Source organism: Heloderma suspectum, chromosome Z (assembly GCF_057233095.1).
Source record: "Heloderma suspectum isolate Gila_16-S chromosome Z, 16-S_ref, whole genome shotgun sequence".
NCBI lineage: Eukaryota > Metazoa > Chordata > Lepidosauria > Squamata > Helodermatidae > Heloderma > Heloderma suspectum.
In genome coordinates, this window is record NC_139476.1 from 14,102,124 (window position 1) to 14,121,860 (window position 19,737).

The 19,737-nt window shown below is 46.5% G+C and overlaps 1 protein-coding gene across 1 annotated transcript in view; it reads left to right on the forward strand.

The window, feature by feature from the left end:
* The first annotated feature begins 3,132 nt into the window (after nt 1-3,132).
* The window catches only part of COMP (cartilage oligomeric matrix protein), a 43,396-nt gene continuing 26,791 nt past the window's right edge, over nt 3,133-19,737 (forward strand). Inside the window, exons 1-6 of the mRNA XM_084826271.1 lie at nt 3,133-3,383; nt 9,402-9,487; nt 13,016-13,067; nt 14,988-15,160; nt 15,839-15,976; nt 18,317-18,394. Coding sequence (XP_084682397.1) covers nt 3,308-3,383; nt 9,402-9,487; nt 13,016-13,067; nt 14,988-15,160; nt 15,839-15,976; nt 18,317-18,394 — 603 coding nt within the window. The 5' untranslated portion in view covers nt 3,133-3,307. The remainder of the gene's footprint in view (nt 3,384-9,401; nt 9,488-13,015; nt 13,068-14,987; nt 15,161-15,838; nt 15,977-18,316; nt 18,395-19,737) is intronic.

The following is a 19,737-nucleotide window of genomic DNA, read 5'->3' on the forward strand; positions in this document are numbered from 1 at the left end:
TGCTTGAAATCTGCTGCATAAACCGGGTTTCCAATCAGAGGCCAGGAATTTCAAATATGCAGATGGTCACCAGGTGAACCTCTCTCAGAAGCTCATTCCACAGCCGGGGTGCCACAGCAGAAAAGGCCCTCTTTGTGGTAGCCACCTGCCTCACTTCCTTTGACAGGGGCTCCCAGAGAAGGAGCCCTGAGGATGATCTTAGGGTTCAGGCAAGTGTATATGGGAGGAGATGATCCTTCAGGTAGCCTGAACCTGTTCATATTCAACCTGTTCTGGAGGGGGTTGCACTCCCCCTAAAGGATCAGGTTCGTAGTTTGGGGGTGCTCTTGGATCCAGAACTGTCACTTGAGGCACAGGTGAACTCAGTGGCACGGAGCACTTCTTATCAGCTTAGGCTGGTATACCAGCTACGCCCTTATCTGGACAGAGATAGCCTAGCTACAGTGATCCATGCTCTGATAACTTCTCGTCTGGATTACTGCAATGCGTTATACGTGGGGCTGCCTTTGAAAACGGTCCGGAAACTTCAGCTGGTCCAAAATAGGGCAGCAAGATTGTCAACACGGACTGGCCTGTGAGCTCATATTACGCCAGGACGTTTTCAGCTGCACTGGCTGCCAGTCCGTTTCTGGGCCCGATTCAAAGTGCTGGTGTTAACATTCAAAGCCCTTAACGGCTTGGGGCCAGGTTACCTGAAGGATCGCCTCCTCCCATATGTGCCTGCCCGGACCTTAAGGTCATCATCAGCGGCCCTCCTCCGTGAGCCCCTGCCAAAGGAAGTGAGGCGGGGGGCTACTAGGAGGAGGGCTTTTTCTGCTGTGGCACCCCGGCTCTGGAATGAGCTCCCTAGTGAGGTTCGCCTGGCATCTACACTGTATTCCTTTCGGCGCCAGGTGAAGACCTCTTTATTTTCCCAGGCATTTTATCATTTTAGCTTTCTAAATTTTTATCTTTGCTGTTTTAAATCTGTATTTTAAACTCCTGCACTGCTGCTAGGTTTTATTGTGGTTGTATTGTTATATTGTGGTTTTAATGTTCTATATATTTTAAATTGTTTTATTGTGTGCTGTTTGGTTTTAGTTTTTGTGATCCGCCCAGAGAGCTTCGGCTATTGGGCAGTATAGAAATGAAATGAATAAATAAATAGCCTGGCCCCATGCCACTTAGAGCTGGAAGGCAACTCAGAGATCACCAGGTCCAACCCCCAGCTCAGTGCAGGCTGGGGGTTGCAGCTACAGACTCCCTGAAAGAAGTCCACCCAGCCTCTGCTTAAATACCTCCAGTGAAGGAGATTCTACCACCTCCTGAGGCTGTCTGTCCCACTGCTGAACAGCTTTCACTGTTAGGAAATTTCTCCTAATGTTTAGCCGAAATCTGCTTCTCTGCAATTCCCACCCATCCATTTTAGTCCAGCCCTCTGGAGCAACAGAGAACAAACCTTTTCCATGGCAGCCTTTCAAATATTGGAAGACCACTGTCATGTCTCCCCTCCCCTCCGGGCTAAAGAAGAGTCTTTTTGTCTTTTGTAGGTCTTTTTCCCCGCAGTAACCTACGGCTGCGAGAGCTGGACCATGAGGAAGGCTGAGCGAAGGAAGATGGATGCTTTTGAACTGTGGTGCTGGAGGGAAATTCTGAGAGTGCTTTGGACTGCAAGAAGATCACACCAGACCACGCTCCAGGAAATAAAGCCAGACTGCTCACTTGAGGGAATGACATTAAAGGCAAAACTGAAGCACTTTGGCCACATAATGAGAAGACGGGACACCCTGGAGAAGATGCTGATGCTAGGGAAAGTGGAAGGCCAGAGGAAGAGGGGCCGACCAAGGGCAAGAGGGATAGATGATATTCTGGAGGTGACGGACGTGACCTTGGGGGAGCTGGGGGTGGCGATGGCCGACAGGAAGCTCTGGCACAGGCTGGTCCATGAAGTCACAAGGAGTCAGAAGCGACTGACCGAATAAACAACAACAGGTCTTTTGTAAAGCTTGTTGTTGTTCAGTGGTTCAGTCCTGTCCGACTCTTCGTGACCCCATGGACCAGAGCACGCCAGGCCTTCCTGTCCTGCGCTCTCTCCCGGGGCGTGAGCAAGTTCATATTCATTGCATCGGTGATGCTATCTAGCCATCTCATCCTCTGCCGCCCCCTTCTCCTTTTGCCTTCAATCTTTCCCAGCATCAGGGTCTTTTCCAGTGAGTTTTCTCTTCACATTTGGTGGCCAAAATATTTGAGATCCAGCTTCAGTATCTGTCCTTCCAATGAGCTAATGGGTCTTAATCACCTGCTCAAGACCAGGCTACTTTGCTCACAGCAATATATTGTTGCTGGGGAAATCAGTCCTCCCCCCTCTCAAGCTACTGTGAAGAGTACAGCTAAGCTCAGAGGGAACAGGGAGGCCTGAGCAGGGTGTCATATGATGTTAGAGAGCCTGCTAATCAAAAAGTCCCAGAGCTTCAATCCTGCAAGCCCTTGCTCCGCTACACCACTGTGCATAGGGCTATAGTCAAGGACACTTCATAGAGACCCCCAAGAGCAGTTTGAGAATCAGCGTTATCGAAGCTACAGCACCACCAAGTGCATGGTGCTTTCCCTGCTCATGCCAAGTGCATGGCATTTGTAGGCTTTCCATAAAGAGAATGAAACAACAGCTCTCTGCCCCAAGCAGCTTACAATTTGAATTTTACCAACCAAGGTAGGGGGAGAGTGGTGGTAATTTGGGAGGGATGTGAATAAATGATGACAAAGTAGGTAGGCCAAAGCTTTCACAGCATGGAGGAAGCACCCTGGCGCCCTCCAGATGTTTGGGACTACAACTCTAATCATCCCAGCCAGCGTCGGGCAGGGATTATGAGAGTTGTAGTGTAGAACATCTGGAGGGCACTGTGTGTGTGTTTTTTTTTTTAAAGGAAGGTATGAAGGAAATCCTTCCTTAAATAAAAGTAATCCGTTTTAATTCTGGAGGTTTTTTGTCCTGATCTCTTTGCATGCATTTTTTTTTATAAAAGTCACAGCATAATCAGTGCTATAAGCAGTTCTCCTGGATATTTTCTCATGCTGTTTACTTTTCTAACTTAATTTCTCTTCCCCCCCCCCCCCACCTGGACCACAAGCCAGAAGTGACGTGTCAGCATCCAAGAGAGAATAAAAACTTCAGAGGGTGGAATGCGGCTTCACAAATAGCAAACCGCAAACCCGGGGGGGGGGGGAGTGGAGGCTAACCTTTCAAGTTAACCAACTCTCTGGCTTAAAGAGAGAGAGGGAGAGAGCTTTAAAAGGTACAGGGCCACCCATACATCCTCAGGTTTTGAGAATGCCTGTCGTTCAGGGCTTGATTTTTCTGCTGAGCGTCTGCTCCTATGTATCATGTCAGATGCCCGGTGGAAGAGGTAAGTTAAATTACCTTTGCTTTCTCATTTCTTCTTAAGGACCGCGTAATGTCATTTATTTCATTTATTTTCATTTCTAAACCACCCAACAGCCAAAGCTCTCTGGGCAGTTCACAAAAAATGTAAAAGCAACTTTGACGCATGGATTCAAAATAACCATCCACGTTAAAGGCGACTATGGATCTGTCCTCCTCGGGGTCCCCCCTCTCCTAGTTTTCCTATTAAATTCTGATGAAATGAATGCTAATTCAACCACTTTCATAGATGTGCTTGATGCGCGGAAGCAAATGTTTTTAAAAAATCGCACTGTGGATTCTGGAGGGGGCGTCAATGGCTCACAATTTTATTTTACTTTATTCGCTTTCCAGCAGTCACAATATGCAGAGCGGAGTGCCTGTGGGTGGATGGTATGTTTTATCTTACCACCTACAGTCACACCATAAATTATATACTGCTTCCTGCTACATATCTTAGCACAGCAGCTTTCTCCAACAGGGTGCTTTCTGGATGTTTTGGACAACAATTCCCAGCATTCCTGACCATTAGCCATGCTGGCTGGGGCTGATAGAGATTGGAGTCCAAAATATCTAGAGTGCACCAGGTAAGTCACACACACACGCACACACAGACACAGACGCACACGCCAAACATCTTGGAAACCAGATCAAATTTGAGGAGGTAGACACACAAGAAGAGAGAGGAAAATTATTCTCTTTGTCTCATGATCCTTGAATTGGGCAGCAATTGGGTGAAGGTACTTTGCAGGAGGTGTCATTAATTTACAGAACTCACTGCCACAAGATGTGATGATAGGTACTAGCTTAAGAGTGCGATCCTATGCATGTTTAGGCAGAAAAAAGTCCTACAGCTCCCAGCATTTCCCAGCCTGGGGAATGCTGGGAGTTGTAGGACTTTTTTCCTGTCTTAACATGCATAGGATTGCAACCTAAATGGCTTTAAAAGGGGGTCAGATAAATTCATGGTGGAGAAGTCCCTCAGTGGCTATTGGTTATGATGGCTAAATAGATCCTCCAAGTTCAGAGGAAGTCTACCTTTGAATTCTGAGGACAAACAACAGGAGAAGGCTTTTGGCTGCCCCACTTTGGAAACAGAATGCTGGAATGGATGGACTTCATTTACTCTTATGCTCCAGTACATCTGACCAAGTGGGCTATTGTTCACGAAAGCTAGTTCGAGAATAAATGTGTTAGTCTTTAAGGTGCCACAAGACTCTTCTTATGTCCTTATCTTCCATTTTTTACATTGCTTTCTTTACCCATTTCCATCTTCCAGGACCCTTTGCAAATAATGAGGAGTTCCATGTTGAATTCGGGGGCATCGAACATCTTTCAGCCTGAGGGCACACTGCAGTTCAGAGAAGTTCTCGAGGGCCGCATTCCAGCAGTGGGTGTGGCCAAAGGCAAAAGAGGCAGGGCCAAAAAAATCAGCATATTTTAGCTTAAAGCTCTTATTATCAGTAATTAAGTCTCCGGAGACTTTTCAACCTTTCAGGAACAAGTGCAAAAGCCAGAAATCCAGCACATCATCTGTGGTTGGGGGAAAGGGGGTGCCAGGGGAAGAGGCGTGGCCATCTGTGGAAGTCCAGAAGCTTGGATTGGGACCCCTGGTCTAGCTGTTGGTTCAAGTCCCTGAGCAATTTTCTGTTTTGCTTTGCTTGATTGGAGAACTTAGGCAGGGAGAACTGCGCAAAGGGGAGGGGGAGGATGAACAAGGTTCCCAACTTTTTCCCCTGGGAGAGCTTTTGTGCCATTTTAAGAGTCGCGTGACAGCAAGGGTTGAGCAGGCAATGTTTTCCCTGCCCTGAGGATGCTGTGATGGCAAAAGCTCCTTTTGCTGGATTTTTGCTTTGTTAGGAAGTGGCTATAAAGGCACAAGAGCTCTGCTAGGGGAAACATGTTGGCAACCCTAGATGGGGGTTGGCCATTGTGGCAACTCTTCATCTTCCAAACGGGGAGCTTTAGTTTTCCTTCACATTTTGTTGAATTGGGGCTGAAAATAAATAGCAGTTCTGATGAGTGAGGACTATGGTTTCCTTCTTCAGGGTGGTATGCAAAAAACAGATTTTCTTCCTATTTAAGAGCCAGGAAGGAATGTCTTTTTAAGAGTCCACAATTTACACAATGGGGGGGGGGGAATCACATTTATGAATGCTCTCTTCCATTAAAAAAATTCCTTCCAGGTAGAAAGTAAGCACAACAAGCAAAAGACTGGGCGAAAATCCTTTTCCTGAACTGCTAGATTTCTATTTGTGGGGAGTGATTTTCATTCTTTTAATGCAAGGGAGCATTCAAAAGTGGCACCCCACACCTGAAGCCTGACATGGTATAGTTCACTCTGCTCTCTTGTTGTGGAATGTGCATCCATCATCTGATTAATATATTTAGCAGATTCAATGAGTAAAGCATTCCCTGGATGCAGAAGTGTGTGAGTGAGTGTCTGTGTGTGTACTCCCTAGAGAAATAATATGGGGATATCATATTGAAAAGGCTTAGCTGAACGTTTCTCCCTGAAATGCTAGTTTTCTGCATGTGGGGAGTTTGGTTCACAGAGAACCTTCCAACAGGCAAACCTGCTCACCTGCAAGCTCAAGCAATGCTTTATCATTTGATTTCCCCCTCAGGTATATGACATAGAAATGAGGATTAGGGACTTCCAATTTCAGATAGGGAACAGCAGACCTAAGAGAAGGAGGCAGGGGCATGAATTACTCCAGCACATGCTACTCACTTTTTAAAAAAAGGCATACCCCAAAGGAAAAAAATGGAGACTGGGCAGGGAGGTCCAGAAAACAGGAAGTGTTCCTACTGAAACTTGGAAACATTTTGGGCATATGCCCTTAGGAGGGAAGGCATGTTTTACGGAATTTGTCTTAAAAGGACTTTCAAGGGCATTTATTGATTGACTGATGCACATTTATAAGCTGCCTGCTTCTAAATGAGGCAAAGAGGGGAGCATTTTTCAATGGGGGCGGGTGGTGGTGGTGGAATAACTCCTCCCTGGGGGAAGTCGTGACCTAGGAAGACTTTAGTTTTAACAGGAGAAGACTTGCAAAATGAACTTCTGGATGATTTACCTTGTCGGCTGGGTGGATAAAAGGCGCTGAGTGAAAGGCATAATTGCAGTGGGAAAGACTTGTATAATTACAATTACACGCATATACAAATACATTCCCACCCACACCAGTTAACCCCCAAATTGTAACCACACAGAAAATACTGCAAGAGGTCTGAGAGTGTATAGTTACAATGTTTGGGGCTGCTTTTTCCACCAGGTTGGGGAAGGATGGTTTGAGGCTTACCAGGTTAGGAAAAAAGGTGAATCAGAGAGGGCATGCCAAGAGGTTTATAAAAGGATGCACAGTGTGGAGATGGTGGATGGATTTCCCCGCTCCCCTAATATTAGAGCTTAGTATTAGCTCCCCCTTTAAATGGATTGGCAGCCATTTCAGGACAGGCCAAATGAAGCTGCCCTTCACACAACACATTTTATTGTCTTTATTTTATTTAAAGCGTTTCTATTCTGTGTTCCTCAGCCAAAAAGCCCTCTGGAGCACCCAACATGGCTGACACGCAATCAGTAAAAACAAGGCCCCTGCAGCCTCACCATCTAAAAAAGATACGACATGCAAGGAAAAAGGGTTGGGGAGGTCAGAAGAAAAAGAAGTAAATGATATTTCAGCAGGACTGGTGGAATGGCAGTCACCGTCACAGGATGTGGCAACAGCAACAAGGTCAGATGGCTTTAAAAAGAGGATTAGAGGAGAAGGATGTCTATCAATCAGTAGTCATCAAGACGGATCAACAGAACCTGCATGTTCAGGGGCAGTCTACTAGTGAGTAGGGGAGGACCACATCTGGCTTGTGGGCCAGAGGCTGAACTAGATAGGCCTTTGAATCTGAGGCAGCAAGGTTCCTTTCGTTCTCTTAGACTGGCGGGTTCAGTTTAACACCAAACCCTGTAGATACTCACAGGGCTGCTTTTTAGTTCTAAAAAATAAAACTTGGTTAAGCTGGTCCATGAGACAAAAAAAGACCTCATGGCCATAAGCCATCGCCTAAACTTTGTACTTACCCCCACCACCAAAAACCCCCACCCTCTTCTTTTTGTACCATCTAGCAAAAAATCCAACTTCAAGAATAAGCTGATGGGATCTGAGCTAGCGGTGAGCAACCAAGAAAGAGGTCTTGGGGTTGTGGCAGAGAGCTCAATGAAAATGTCGACCCAGCGTGCGGCTGCTGTGAAAAAGGCAAATTCCATGTTAGACATAATTAGAAAAGGAATTGAGAATAAAACTGCCAATATCATACTGCTCCTATACAAATCTATGGTGCAACCACACTTGGAATACTGTGTGCAGTTCTGGTCACTGCACCAAAAAAGGGACATTGTTGGAAAATATGCAGAGGAAGGCAACTAAACTGATCCAGGGGCCGGAGCATCTCCCTTATGAGGGAAGGTTACAGCAGCTGGGATTGTTTAGCTTGGAGAAAAGGAGGGGAAGAGAAGACATGAGAGAGGTCTACAAAGTTATGCCTGGTGTGGAGAATGTGGAGAGAGAGACGTTTTTCTCCCTCTCTAATAATACTAGAACTTGGGGTCCTCCCATGACGCTGATGGGTGGGAGATGCAGGGCAGATCAAACGGAGGTCGTCTTCACACAGCACAGAGTCAAACTATGGAATTCACTTCCACAGGATGTAGTGATGGCCACCCATTTGGAGGGCTTCAAAAGGGGGTTAGATACACTCCTGGAGGAGAAGGCCATCAATGGCTACTAGTCCTGATGGCTGTGTGCTGCCTCCATTATCAGAGGCATTCTGCCTAGGTACACCAGTTGCTGGGGAATATGGGTGGGTGGGTGCCGTTGCACTCCTGTCCTGCTTGTGGCTTTCCTGTGGGCGGCTGGTTGGCCCCTGTGTGAATAGAATGCTGGACTGGATGGACCCTGGGTCTGACCCAGCAGGGCTCTCCTGATGTTCTTATGTTCTTAGCGGTGAAGAACCTGGAAGCCAAGTCCAGCTTTCTGGCTTTTACTCAGAGGGCCACACCCCTCTCTCCTGACCACCAATTTTTTTCTGCAGTTTTCCCTCCATTCGAAAAGGTAGAAGTGCCTCTCCTAAGGCTAAGTGATTGGTAGTAAGACCTTGAAGCTACGATATCCTGGTATTTTTGGCTCTGCCCCTTTTGCCTTCAGCCCCACGACCACTGAAATGAAGCCCCTGAGAGTGTTTCCAAAATGGAATTTGGCCCTCGGCCAAATACGCCCTGATCTCGACTGATGATGAATTCTAGAGAGCTCAGAAGCTTGCACATTCTCTCATGGAATTTTGGTTGCTCCTAATCAAGGTATTGCCCAAGTAGTTCTAGTTGATTAAAGGGCAGAGCTGTGAGTAGATTAATCAACTAGAACTAAAGTTGATTTTGCGGCAGGGGGCAGTTTTAACTGCTACGGACAACCTTTTAATTGGCAGGGGTTTAACTCAGGGGCACAGTTGTATATTTCTCCATCCTAATGCAGATTCTGGTGTATTCCAGAGCAGAAGGAGATGAAAAATGGCTTCTCTGTTGAACTGTGAGATATACCTTCAGCATTGTTTTTAGTTTTTTTTAATTTCTCAAAGAGGCAGCTACGCTGAGATTTTGGCAGTGTTCAAACTTTGGATCCATTCATCATTTTCAAAAACTGAATGCTTGGTAGGTACTTTCGGTGTCAGACACAGTTTGGCATTTCTGTTCCATTCTTCAGCGAAGCATTCTTTTCGTTTTTATACATGTTATTAATTTTCCAAATATGAAGACAAACAAACAAACAGAAGAAAGAAAGGAAAATTACATTGAGTTTACATTGAGTTGTTGACAGAGGGTAATACATTTAACATATTCCACCACCACCCCTTTACTTTATGGGCAAAAAGTTTGGGTAAAATCCATTGGCTACTTGAAGATTTTCTTGATGGATCTTCATAATAACACACTCTGATGTTTTTCTCATCGCAGGAGGAGACCTTTCTCCCCAGATGTTGTCGGAGATGAGAGAGACGAACCAGGTGCTGAGAGAAATCACAGAACTGCTGAAACAGCAGGTAAAGGATGTGGAGCGTGGGTCACTTCCTTGCATTCTTCTTTCAAATTAAAAACCAAAACAGCAAAACCACCATGAATTCTGCAACACAAAAAGCAATTCTTTCCCTCCTCCCTTTGACAATCCCCTGCTGGCTAAGCTAATTATGGAAAAATTCTGTAAACGCCATTTTGAACACTGGATCTCTTTTGTTGTTAAAACTCGGGACTCCATAAATGTTGGATAATTATTTCCATTTGGGGAGTTCACCAAGGCTCTTCTTGTGTTCTGAGGATACAGTAGAGTCTCCCATTCAGAGGCAGTGTTGTTGTTCAGTCATTCAGTCGTGTCCGACTCTTCGTGACCCCATTGACCATAGCACGCCAGGCCTTCCTGTCCTCCACTCTCTCCCGGAGGCAGTGTACCTTGGAATAATAGAGGCTGGACCTATAACTCAGTGGTAGAACATCTGCAGAAGGCCCCGGGTTCTCCAGGTAGGTCCAGGAAAGAATCCTACCTGAATCCCTGAAGAGCTGCTGCTGCCAATCAGTGTTGACAATACTGGACTAGATGGACCCAGGGCCTGACTCAGTACAAGGCAGCTTCTGTTGTTCCTAAGTGATACAGCCCTGTCACCACTTTACCACGTCAGTAAGAACTATGACTTAGTTTTATCGAAGTGGTGCAGCTCAGTGGTAGAGCACCTTTACTTAGAGCCATGAGGAGTGGAATCTTACTTTATTTTTCAGGGACTAGGTGTAGCTCAGTAGTAGAGTCCCTTGCATGCAAAAGGTCCCAGGTTCAATCCCCACCGTCTCCAGTTATAGCTGGGAAATTCACCCGTCTGAAATCCCGGAGAGTTGCTGCCAGTCAGTATCGACAATACTGGGCAAGTTGGACTGATGTTCTGACCCAGTATAAGGCAGCTTCCTATGTTCTAATGATCTGCTTCTGGGGCTTTCCAGAAGCGTGATGCATACAACGGAGAAGGGAAGTTAGGTGGAGTGCCTGATCCTATGGAGCTGCTCTTATGTTCCTGTGGGTTTCGTAGCGCCTGGGGTCACTTGGGCAATTGGCGGCGGTTTCGTTCCTGCACCCACTTGAGTCTGCTCGGTCTGGCTGTCTCTTGTGCAACACCATATTCCAGTCTGCCTTTCCTCCCACCCCCGGCTACTGCCTCTGACTGCCAGCTAAACTGGAAAAGCAGACTTGCCTGACCCTCTGTGCCAGGACAAACTGTGTGGAGGGAGCGCGGGGGCCTCGAGGGGTGTCGCTCTTCGTGCATTCTTCGCTGGCCTCTGTTTGCCTAAGATGAAGTCAGACCTTCCGCTGCCCTGTATCCTGGGCTGCTGGATTGCCTTAGCTCGCAAGGTCCCCAGTGGAGGCTTTGACTGGCCGCCGCTGGAGGCAGGACACTGGGTTAGGACTGTTGATCTCCCCTGGCAGGGGACCTCCTTACGTCCTTTTAAGAAGGATCAGACAAAATTCACTGCAGCCTGAGCAGCCTCCCCAAACCAGGGGCCCTCCAGATCTGTTGGGCTACAAATTCCATCATCCCCAGTCAGCATTATATACATAAAAAAATCCTCTTTCCCATTCCCTTCTAACCGTGCTCCCTTTCTCCTCCAGTCTCTGGCCTTTAATTTTTTTTTTTAATACACATTTCTCTGAAATTAAGGCACTTTGCTTGGTGGCCGGAAGATGCTGGTAATTTCTTTTGAAATGTACAGACCTTCCCTTCCCGCATCCCCCCCCCGCCCCAAACATCCCCTAGCAATATGGTTTTGGCAGGGGAAGCAAAACCACCACTCCCTGTAGGTCAGTTCTGCCCAGGTTTACAGCAAAGTCTGGATTAGATTAAAGGTCTAAAACATACACACAGCCCATTGGCAATTGTTGAAAAGTGCACTGGAAAGAGATGGTAAACCTCCGAGTTTCTGTCAGAGATAAGATGAGTGCCTTGTGTAGTCCATTTTTCTCGCTCCTGCTGGCTGGGCTAACTTCCTCCGGCATGACAGAATCCAGACCTGAATGTAGCCTAAAGTGATGTGGATGTGTCTACACCGCGGACTCAAACCGGTTTAACAGTTACCCCCTCTCCCCAGATTAGCCTGGGAATTGTAGGAATGGGAGTGTTGAACCTCAGGCTCACAACCGAAATCTAATCCTCTTGGTGTCCCCAATCCAGCCTTCTGGAGTGGCCATGTTGCCTTTGCCAGGCCCCTCCACCTTTCCCCTTGGCCAACAGTTGTTTAATGGTCTCCCGGCTTTTATGCAGTTGCTTCGCATTCTAAAAGATTGAAATGGCTCCCCTGTAGCTTAGTTACTGGCAGTGAGAGCTTTAAGCTAAAACAGGTGGGTATTTCTTGAATTTGTCCCTGCCCACCACTGGAATGCGGCCCCTGAGAGCTTCTCTGGAACAGAATTCGGCCCTTGAGTTCAAAGAGGTTTGATGCCCCTGTTCTAGGAGTTATAGTCCATTCCCAATGGCTCCCGTGATAAAAGTTAAAAATGGAACCTCCTTGTTCGGATGCAGTATAGCTCCAATTACCAGATATCAGGGGCAAGCTACAGGGGATAGTTTTCTCCATCATGCCTTGCTTGTGAGCTTCCGGTGGGGATTACGGGGAGGCATTTGGCTGTCCTCTCTTGGTAACTGGATGCCGGGGTAGATGGACCTTTGGAACATCTCTATACCAGCCTAAAATCCCGCATTTAAAACAGGACTTTCTGCTTCCGTTTTAAATGCAGGATCATGATGGATTCCCTTGACACGCACTTCCTTTCCCCCCTCCGCTTTCCCCCTCCTTCTCCCCCTTATCTGAATCTTCCATCTGTTTCATTGGTCTCGCTCCTCTTCTTGAGGCTTTTTCTTATTCACAGAGGGAACTCAAGCAGAACACAAGCGGGGTAATTTGATAGCTCATGATCTGCGATCTACTTAAAATGGAAAAAATTTAATTTTGTGCAGGAGACGCCCTGGCGGTTAACGCGTCATCTAAAGGGCCCGCTAACTTCCATGAGGGAGCAATTTTGATAGCAGGATAAAAGCTCCATGTGAAGAAGCCCTTGGTCTGATCCAGCAGGGCGGTTCTTATGGAGGCCTATTTTGTTAGCCAAATGGAACCAAATGGTACATACGTACATCTGCTGGATAAGGGAGTCTGAACATTCCCTCCCATACCCAAGACTGTAAATATCTTCCATCAAGATATACTGAGCATGACTGTATCTAGCTCAAGCTTTCTCTCCAAGAACGAAGAAGATTTTTAACAGTACGTCCTGCTCCACCATGCGGCTTCGACGCTCTTGGAATTTCTTGGAATAGAACTTGAGCCAGATGCTGTCCTGCTCAGTATATCTTGATGGAAGAACTCTACCGTTTTGGGTACGGGGAGAAACATTTAGACTCCCTTATCCAGCAGATTTACATACTAGCCAAATGGAGCCTACAGGCCCAGGAGCAGTCTACCTCAGTCTGCTCAGCCTTGCAATCACCAGGGACTAGAAACTTGTTTTCATTTTATTGTTGTTGTTGCCATTTTTCTAGATCAAGGAAATCACCTTCTTGAAGAACACTGTGATGGAATGTGATGCTTGTGGTAAGTCAGTTGCCAGGACACGGTGTATGCACTTTAATCTGCATAGGCAAATGAGGGGTGGGCATTTTCACTCAGCACTTCATACAGATGATACAGACTCATATGTCCAAACAGCCCCAATTCATTGGGACGCAAATTTCACAATCCGGCAGGCAGTTCTCTTGTGCAAATAAACCCCATCAAGCTGAATGGGGAGTCATGAAAGAGCAGTAGCACAGCCCCCATTCATTCCACTGGGACTGGCATAAGCTGCATTCCATCTGGGATGTGTCCCTTGTTAATCAGTTTGAATTCCACCTTAGGAAACCAAATGTCTACTTGGGGTTGAAGTGACGTCTTCCACCTGACTCAGCCATTGCATTACATCCTCATTACATCCTCCTGCCGGTCCATTTAAAAATTGAATATGCTGACGAGAATCCACACTCCGCGGAGGGATGGCACTGTGGACATGGGAAGAGGTGATCTCTCCTCTGGCCAGCCTGCCTGCACAAGGGGGAAGGGGAGGATGTAGGGTCTATGTTGTAAGCCAGTTTTGTCCCACCTCCCAGGTGCATCCAGCCAGCTATAACAGGCCAGAGTTGCTGCCTGATAACACCAACTAAGGCGTAGCCCATAATCGCCCATCAATGCATAACTAGGTGTGCTCTGCTATTTCTGGCTGGCTGCAGCTGAAACTTAAGTCAAGCCAGCTCTGTCTTTCTCAAGCTTTTTTATGCAGCCCCCATATCTTTCAAATCAACCTACTTTACAGGACCCTCCCCCCCACTGCCCAAATACACGAGTCCTGCTCTCACTGACTAACATAGGCATCTGTGCCCATACAAATCCTAGAAGAATAGTTGTGGCGGCAACAAAGAGTCTTGTGCCACCTTAAGGCTAACATTTATTGTTAGTTAAAGTGCCACAAGATGCATGAATCTGTTAGTATTTAAAGTGCCATGGGATGCTTTAAAGTGCCATGGGATGCTTTAAAATGCTGCAAGACACTTTAAGGTGCTATGAGACTCATTAATCTTTTAGTTTTTAAGGTGACATGAGATGGTTTAAATTGTCATGTTGCTAAGATGTGGGTAAAATGCTGCAAGATGTTTTAAGGTGCCTCAAGACACTTTAAAGTGCCACAAGACTAATTATTCTGTTAATCTTTAAAGTGCCATGAGATGCTTTAAAGTGCCACGAGATGCTTTAAAGTGTCACAAGGCTTTCTAATTGGTCAGTCTTTAAGGTGTTAGTCTGTTGCAGAAAAAACAATAAAGTGTCTTGTGGCATCTTAAGGACTAACAAATTTATTTTGGCATAAGCCTTCATGGCCTATAGCCCACTTCATCAGATGCATAAAGTGTTAACCTCAAGTTGATAAATGTATATACATATGCTGGGGCTGGTAGTGGTGGTAAACAGTGAGATCTGAGGGAATTGAAGTGCAAAAAGTACAGACGGTGATAATTACCTAAATAGTGGCTGTTCACAAAATCTTGTGGTAACACAGATATGATTACAATGGTGAGCAAGTTAAGATTTGTAATGTGATTTAAAAAAACAACAACTCCTTTGTCCTTATCCAAACTGAAGGAAATAGGGTTGAATGAGCAATTTCACATAGATATCTGGAATTCCTTGGTGAAAGAATGGCCACTTTAAGGTCATCTTGAGGTCCCTCTGTCAATGAACAATGGAAGTTACAGCCCTTCTCTGAAGTTTAGCAGATGTTTTCAGGGAGGTCATCCCAGGCACAGGGAAAGCAAGCAAAAGTACATCAGTGACATGCAACACAACAGAAATTGACATCAGCGACATGCAAAAGAACAGAAATTTCACAAGGAGAAAAGAGACAGATGATGGAAATGCTCAAACCCGATTGACTGCAGAGGAAGAAACTGAGCCAGCCAACTTTTCCTTTCTCTCTCTCTTTTCCAGGGATGGGCACAGGAGCTACAGGCCCTGCAATCAGTGTGACAGCTCTGAACCGGTGTTACCCCAACCCTTGCTTCCCCGGGGTCACCTGTACGGACTCCCCCACTGGTTTCCGCTGTGGGACCTGCCCTCTGGGCTACACCGGCAACGGGACCCACTGCACGGATATTAACGAGGTCAGGTCTCCCTCTGCACACGGCTAACTTGCCAATGTACTCCTTCTAGAATGCTAAAAGAGGCCGTGTGTCTGTCTGTCCGTCCATCTACACCATAGCGCCAAGACCTGGAACTTGGCATGCATACTAAGGGGGGCTGAGGGGTCTGTACCTTGGGGTTATCTTGTTTTTAAAATGCATTCATTAGTTTAAATGAATTTACGTGTGTCCGTGTGGTTGAAGCCTGCAGTAACATCTTCATCACTAGTTGGCAGACATCCCTAACCAGCAAAGAGCTTTGCGCGCCATACAGTTTGAACCCAGGGGAGATTTCTACCTGTGGCATCCGCTGACAGCAACATTCCTTGCCAAGTGGGCAGCAATGCTGTATTTCAGCCTGTCCGAACTGGGTGTGCTCCATTTTAATGCGATTTCCCTTATTATGCACATTTTAAAAACAAATCCATTTTAAATGTTATTTTTTACGAACATACACATTCTTGTGTGCATGTTCCCTAATAATATTTGTGTATCCATCTTCCGAGTGGAGAACTCCATTGCAGCGTTCAGGGAAGTGCGAATTTTGAAGGAGAACTGAGTTTCGGTTCCCATATGGTTTCAAAAGTGTGAAATTCGGTAATTAAAAGGCAAACTGGACAAAGTTCTTCCCCCATCCCGAAGCGACACTTCTTTTTTCAGTGCACAGCAAACCCGTGCTTCCCCAGAGTCCAGTGTATCAACATGGCTCCCGGTTTCCGCTGCGACTCCTGCCCTCCTGGCTACACTGGGCCAGTCCTTGAAGGAGTTGGTTTGTCATTTGCCAGGACTAACAAGCAAGTAAGTCCCAGAAGGGTGGGGGATCTCTTCTGAATGGGGTGGTAAGCATAAAGATGACCTTATTGTTTTTTTTCTGAGGGTGGGGGAGAGGTGCACTTTCTCATATATCAAATATAGCTACAAAAGAGATGAGCAAAGCATTCGCTTTCTTTCCCAACAGTTAAGAAATGAAGCCAAGCAATGCACTTCAGTGCACCCTACTGCTGTTCAGCTGATTCCAAGGAACTTTAGAGAGCTGAGTGATGGGGTGGGGGGAGTAGGTTACTGGATGGCAGGAAGTCTAGCATTGCATTATTAAGTTGGGAAATCTAGAAAGATTGGAGCTAATTGGAAGACTGGGCGGTTACTCAAAGCAGGAAGGTTCTGTTCCTTAATTGGTTCCCTAAGGCAGGTTGGGGCTCCAGCCATTAGGTTCTGGACTAGGCCAATGTCACCTGCTCTGACTGACTGGGGGTCTCTGAGGGTCTCAGGCAGAGAAGGGTCCTCCCATCCAGTGGAGGCTGGTGGTTCCGATGTCAGTGGAGCAGTGAATCCACTCTGGATTTCAGTCAGAACCAGTCAGAACTCTAAAGGAGCACTCCAAGGAGTTGAAGCACCTTGGAGAGCTCCTTTAGAGTTCTGACTGGTTCTGACTGAAACCCAGAGTGGATTCACTGCCCCACTGACATTGGAACCACCAGCCTCTGTTGCTGCTATCGCTGGCTAGCTGAGATGGGAGAAGGAGGGGAGATAAGGAGATTGGAGATAAGGAGTTTCCCTCTCCCCACATTGTCACAAAGCCTCCAGTCGCCTCCAGGCCAGGTGGAGGAGCTTGGGGAGGGAGTGGCCGGGACCTGCAGAAGTAGCCCGAGTATAAAGATTGGGCTCAAGATGTCTGCAGGAGCGATCTAAGAAGGTGTGGAAGCAGATTCAGAGTCAGAGGGGAAGGGAGAGCAGAGCTACCAAACTTGCTGGAGATCGGGCAGGGTAACAGCAGCAGAGAGGGGTCTTTCCAGATGCCGGTTAATCAGTCAGATCAAAAGCCAGCCAGAGAGCTCTCCATCTGTGGGAATGCCAGATCTTGCTGCGGGGGACGGGTTGGGAGTGACGGACCCCAAAATCAGACATTGGGTGAGGAAGGAGGAGCAACTTCGGGATGTGAGGCGTTCTAAAAGGTTGTCTGCTCAAAAGAAGTCCCTAAGGCCCACCCTGAGGGCAGGGCTGGAAATGTCACTCTTCGTTGCGACTTCCTACCGTGGCGCATTCATCGAATGTAGCTTCTTATAGCCTGATTAGTATTATGCAAAACTGACTAGAACACTTCACTCGGTGTTGCTATATGCAGATTACATCCGTGACCTGAAGTGTGGCTGATCTGACTCTGGCTCGCATAATATAAGCTATTTACTATGAGATTGTCTTCATTGTGTCACTACAGAGATGATCAGAAGCTTGACCCCAAGCCCCATGGGCCAGACAAGCGAACTCCATGGGCCACATTAGAGGGTCACCCACCTATGTCTGAAATGGAGGTGACCAATGTCACACGCGGGACCTTCTGTGTGCAGAGCCTGCGTTTTGCCACTAAGCTATAAATGCTCCCCAGGACTTGAGTCCCTGAATGTTTCTAAAAACAGAAGATGTCCAAGCGCACAGCAGTGCTGTAGTGGTAAATTTTGGAAGTACTGATGCTCGTTGTACCAGCTCCCATAGGCACGCCCCCAAGGAGAGTCCAAAATGCAGGCAGCAGTGTTGATCTGTGTGTGTGTGTGCATGTGTGTGTGCGTGTGCGTGCGTGCATGCATGTGCGTGTGTGTGTGTGTATTTGCATGACACACACACAGGCAAACAGCAGCAGATACCCAATTTATTAGGATCAGCTGACAGTCCTAGAATAGTGAGCTTGCACAGGCCAGTGTCATGGCTTCCTCCAGCTGGAGGGACCCAAGATTGCATGAGAAAGGGAAAGAGAGGGACTCAACAGGTCTCCACACAGCATAAGACCACTAGCTCACTATTTAGCAGGAGTTCTTTTCCCAGCAGCAGGGAGAAACCCAAAGTCAACAAAACAGTGCAGGCAGTTTTCATCTCCATCCTGCACAGGTCTTTTGTAAAACAAATGGGTCTTAATTGCCCATTCAAAACCAAGCCATCCCAAAATACTTCCGCATTACGACAGGGACAGTTCACCAACCATATATTGTTGCTGGGGAAATCCATCCTCCCAACCCAGTGACTGTGAGGTTGCAGACCCTGTGAATCAAAAAATTCCAGGGCTTCCACCCTGCAAACCCTGACTCTGCTATGCTAGTGGTGCGTGGGCTCCCTCCCCGTTTTCCACACACTCTGTTTGCTAAACAGGTTTGCAGTGACATCAACGAATGTGAGACTGGAGCGGCCAGGACCTGCGTCCCAAATTCCATCTGCATCAACACCAGGGTAAATATGACCAACCATCCTTCTCTCAAAAATACTGGGGGAGAATGAAGCTTCTTATAGAGACATAGAGTTGGGATGGACTTTGGAGATCATATAGTCCAGCCCCTGCTCAGCGCAAGATCAGCAATGCAGCTACAGCATCTCTGACAGAGGGCCGCCCAACCTCTGTTTAATAGGCAAGATTGTAGGATATTCGATTCCTTTGGGACTTGGTCCTTTTTCTTTATTGTGGGGGTCAGTCATTCTATAGCGCAAAGAAGTGATGTCTTACATAGGTTTGCTGCTGCTAGGATATTTCAGGGGAAGAACTGAAATCGGCTATGTTAACCCATTATCTTACAACAAAAGAGGGCAGGCCGAGATGGGAGACTTTTAAAGAAAAGTGGAAACCTTGTACTAACGATTGTAAAAAAAGAATTTAAAATATCTGAATGCAAGTTCCTATGGGAGACTCCTGAGATGGGAGACTTTTAAAGAAAAGTGGAAACCTTGTACTATCGATTGTAAACAAAGAATTTAAAATATCTGAATGCAAGTTCCTATCTTTTATACATTCCCATTGAAGGGGTCATTAACAAAATACATTTTATTACATTAAAAAATTGCATTCCATTGAAGTTTATTCTGAGGAGGACATTTATTTTGAAGTTTATGGCAAGGAGGTCTGAATATTTTGTATAGTACAGCTTTCCTCAACCTGGCGCCCTCCAAATGTCTTGGACTACAACTCCCATCATCCCCACCTATTGGCTGTACTGACTGGGGATGATAGGAGTTGCAGTCAAACTCACCTGGAAGACACACAGTTGGGGAAGGCGGGCATAATATTAGCCTTATTTTGTTACAATTAGCTATAATAAGATGTGTGTGTAGGGAAACTATTACCAGCCATCGTAGGCTAGACCAGGATCAGTGACATCTCAAAGGCTATGCTCTGTATCAGTGGTGGGGAAACACCTAGAGAACCTGAGATAGTCCCCGTTGTTCTATTGCAAACATGTATTTTAGTTCCTCTGCAGCCATTCTGAACCCACCTTCCGTCATCCTGGTGGGGGTTGGTTGGCAATATTCCAGAGCCAGATGCCTCAATTCTTGCTCATCCACATTTAGATGTGCTTGGTTAGAATGTGCATCCACATGGAAAGTAATGAGTGGCATCTGCGTTTAGGTGTGTGTCCTGCTGAAAGCAAAGGAAAGCCTCCGTACTTGGAGGCATAGCAACAATAACAACAAAAAAGCCTCCGTATTCAGAGGTACAGCAAAGAAAAAAACCTCTGTATTTGGAGGCACGGCAAAAAAATAAATAAAAAAAAATCCTCCATATTTGGAGACACAGTATTCAC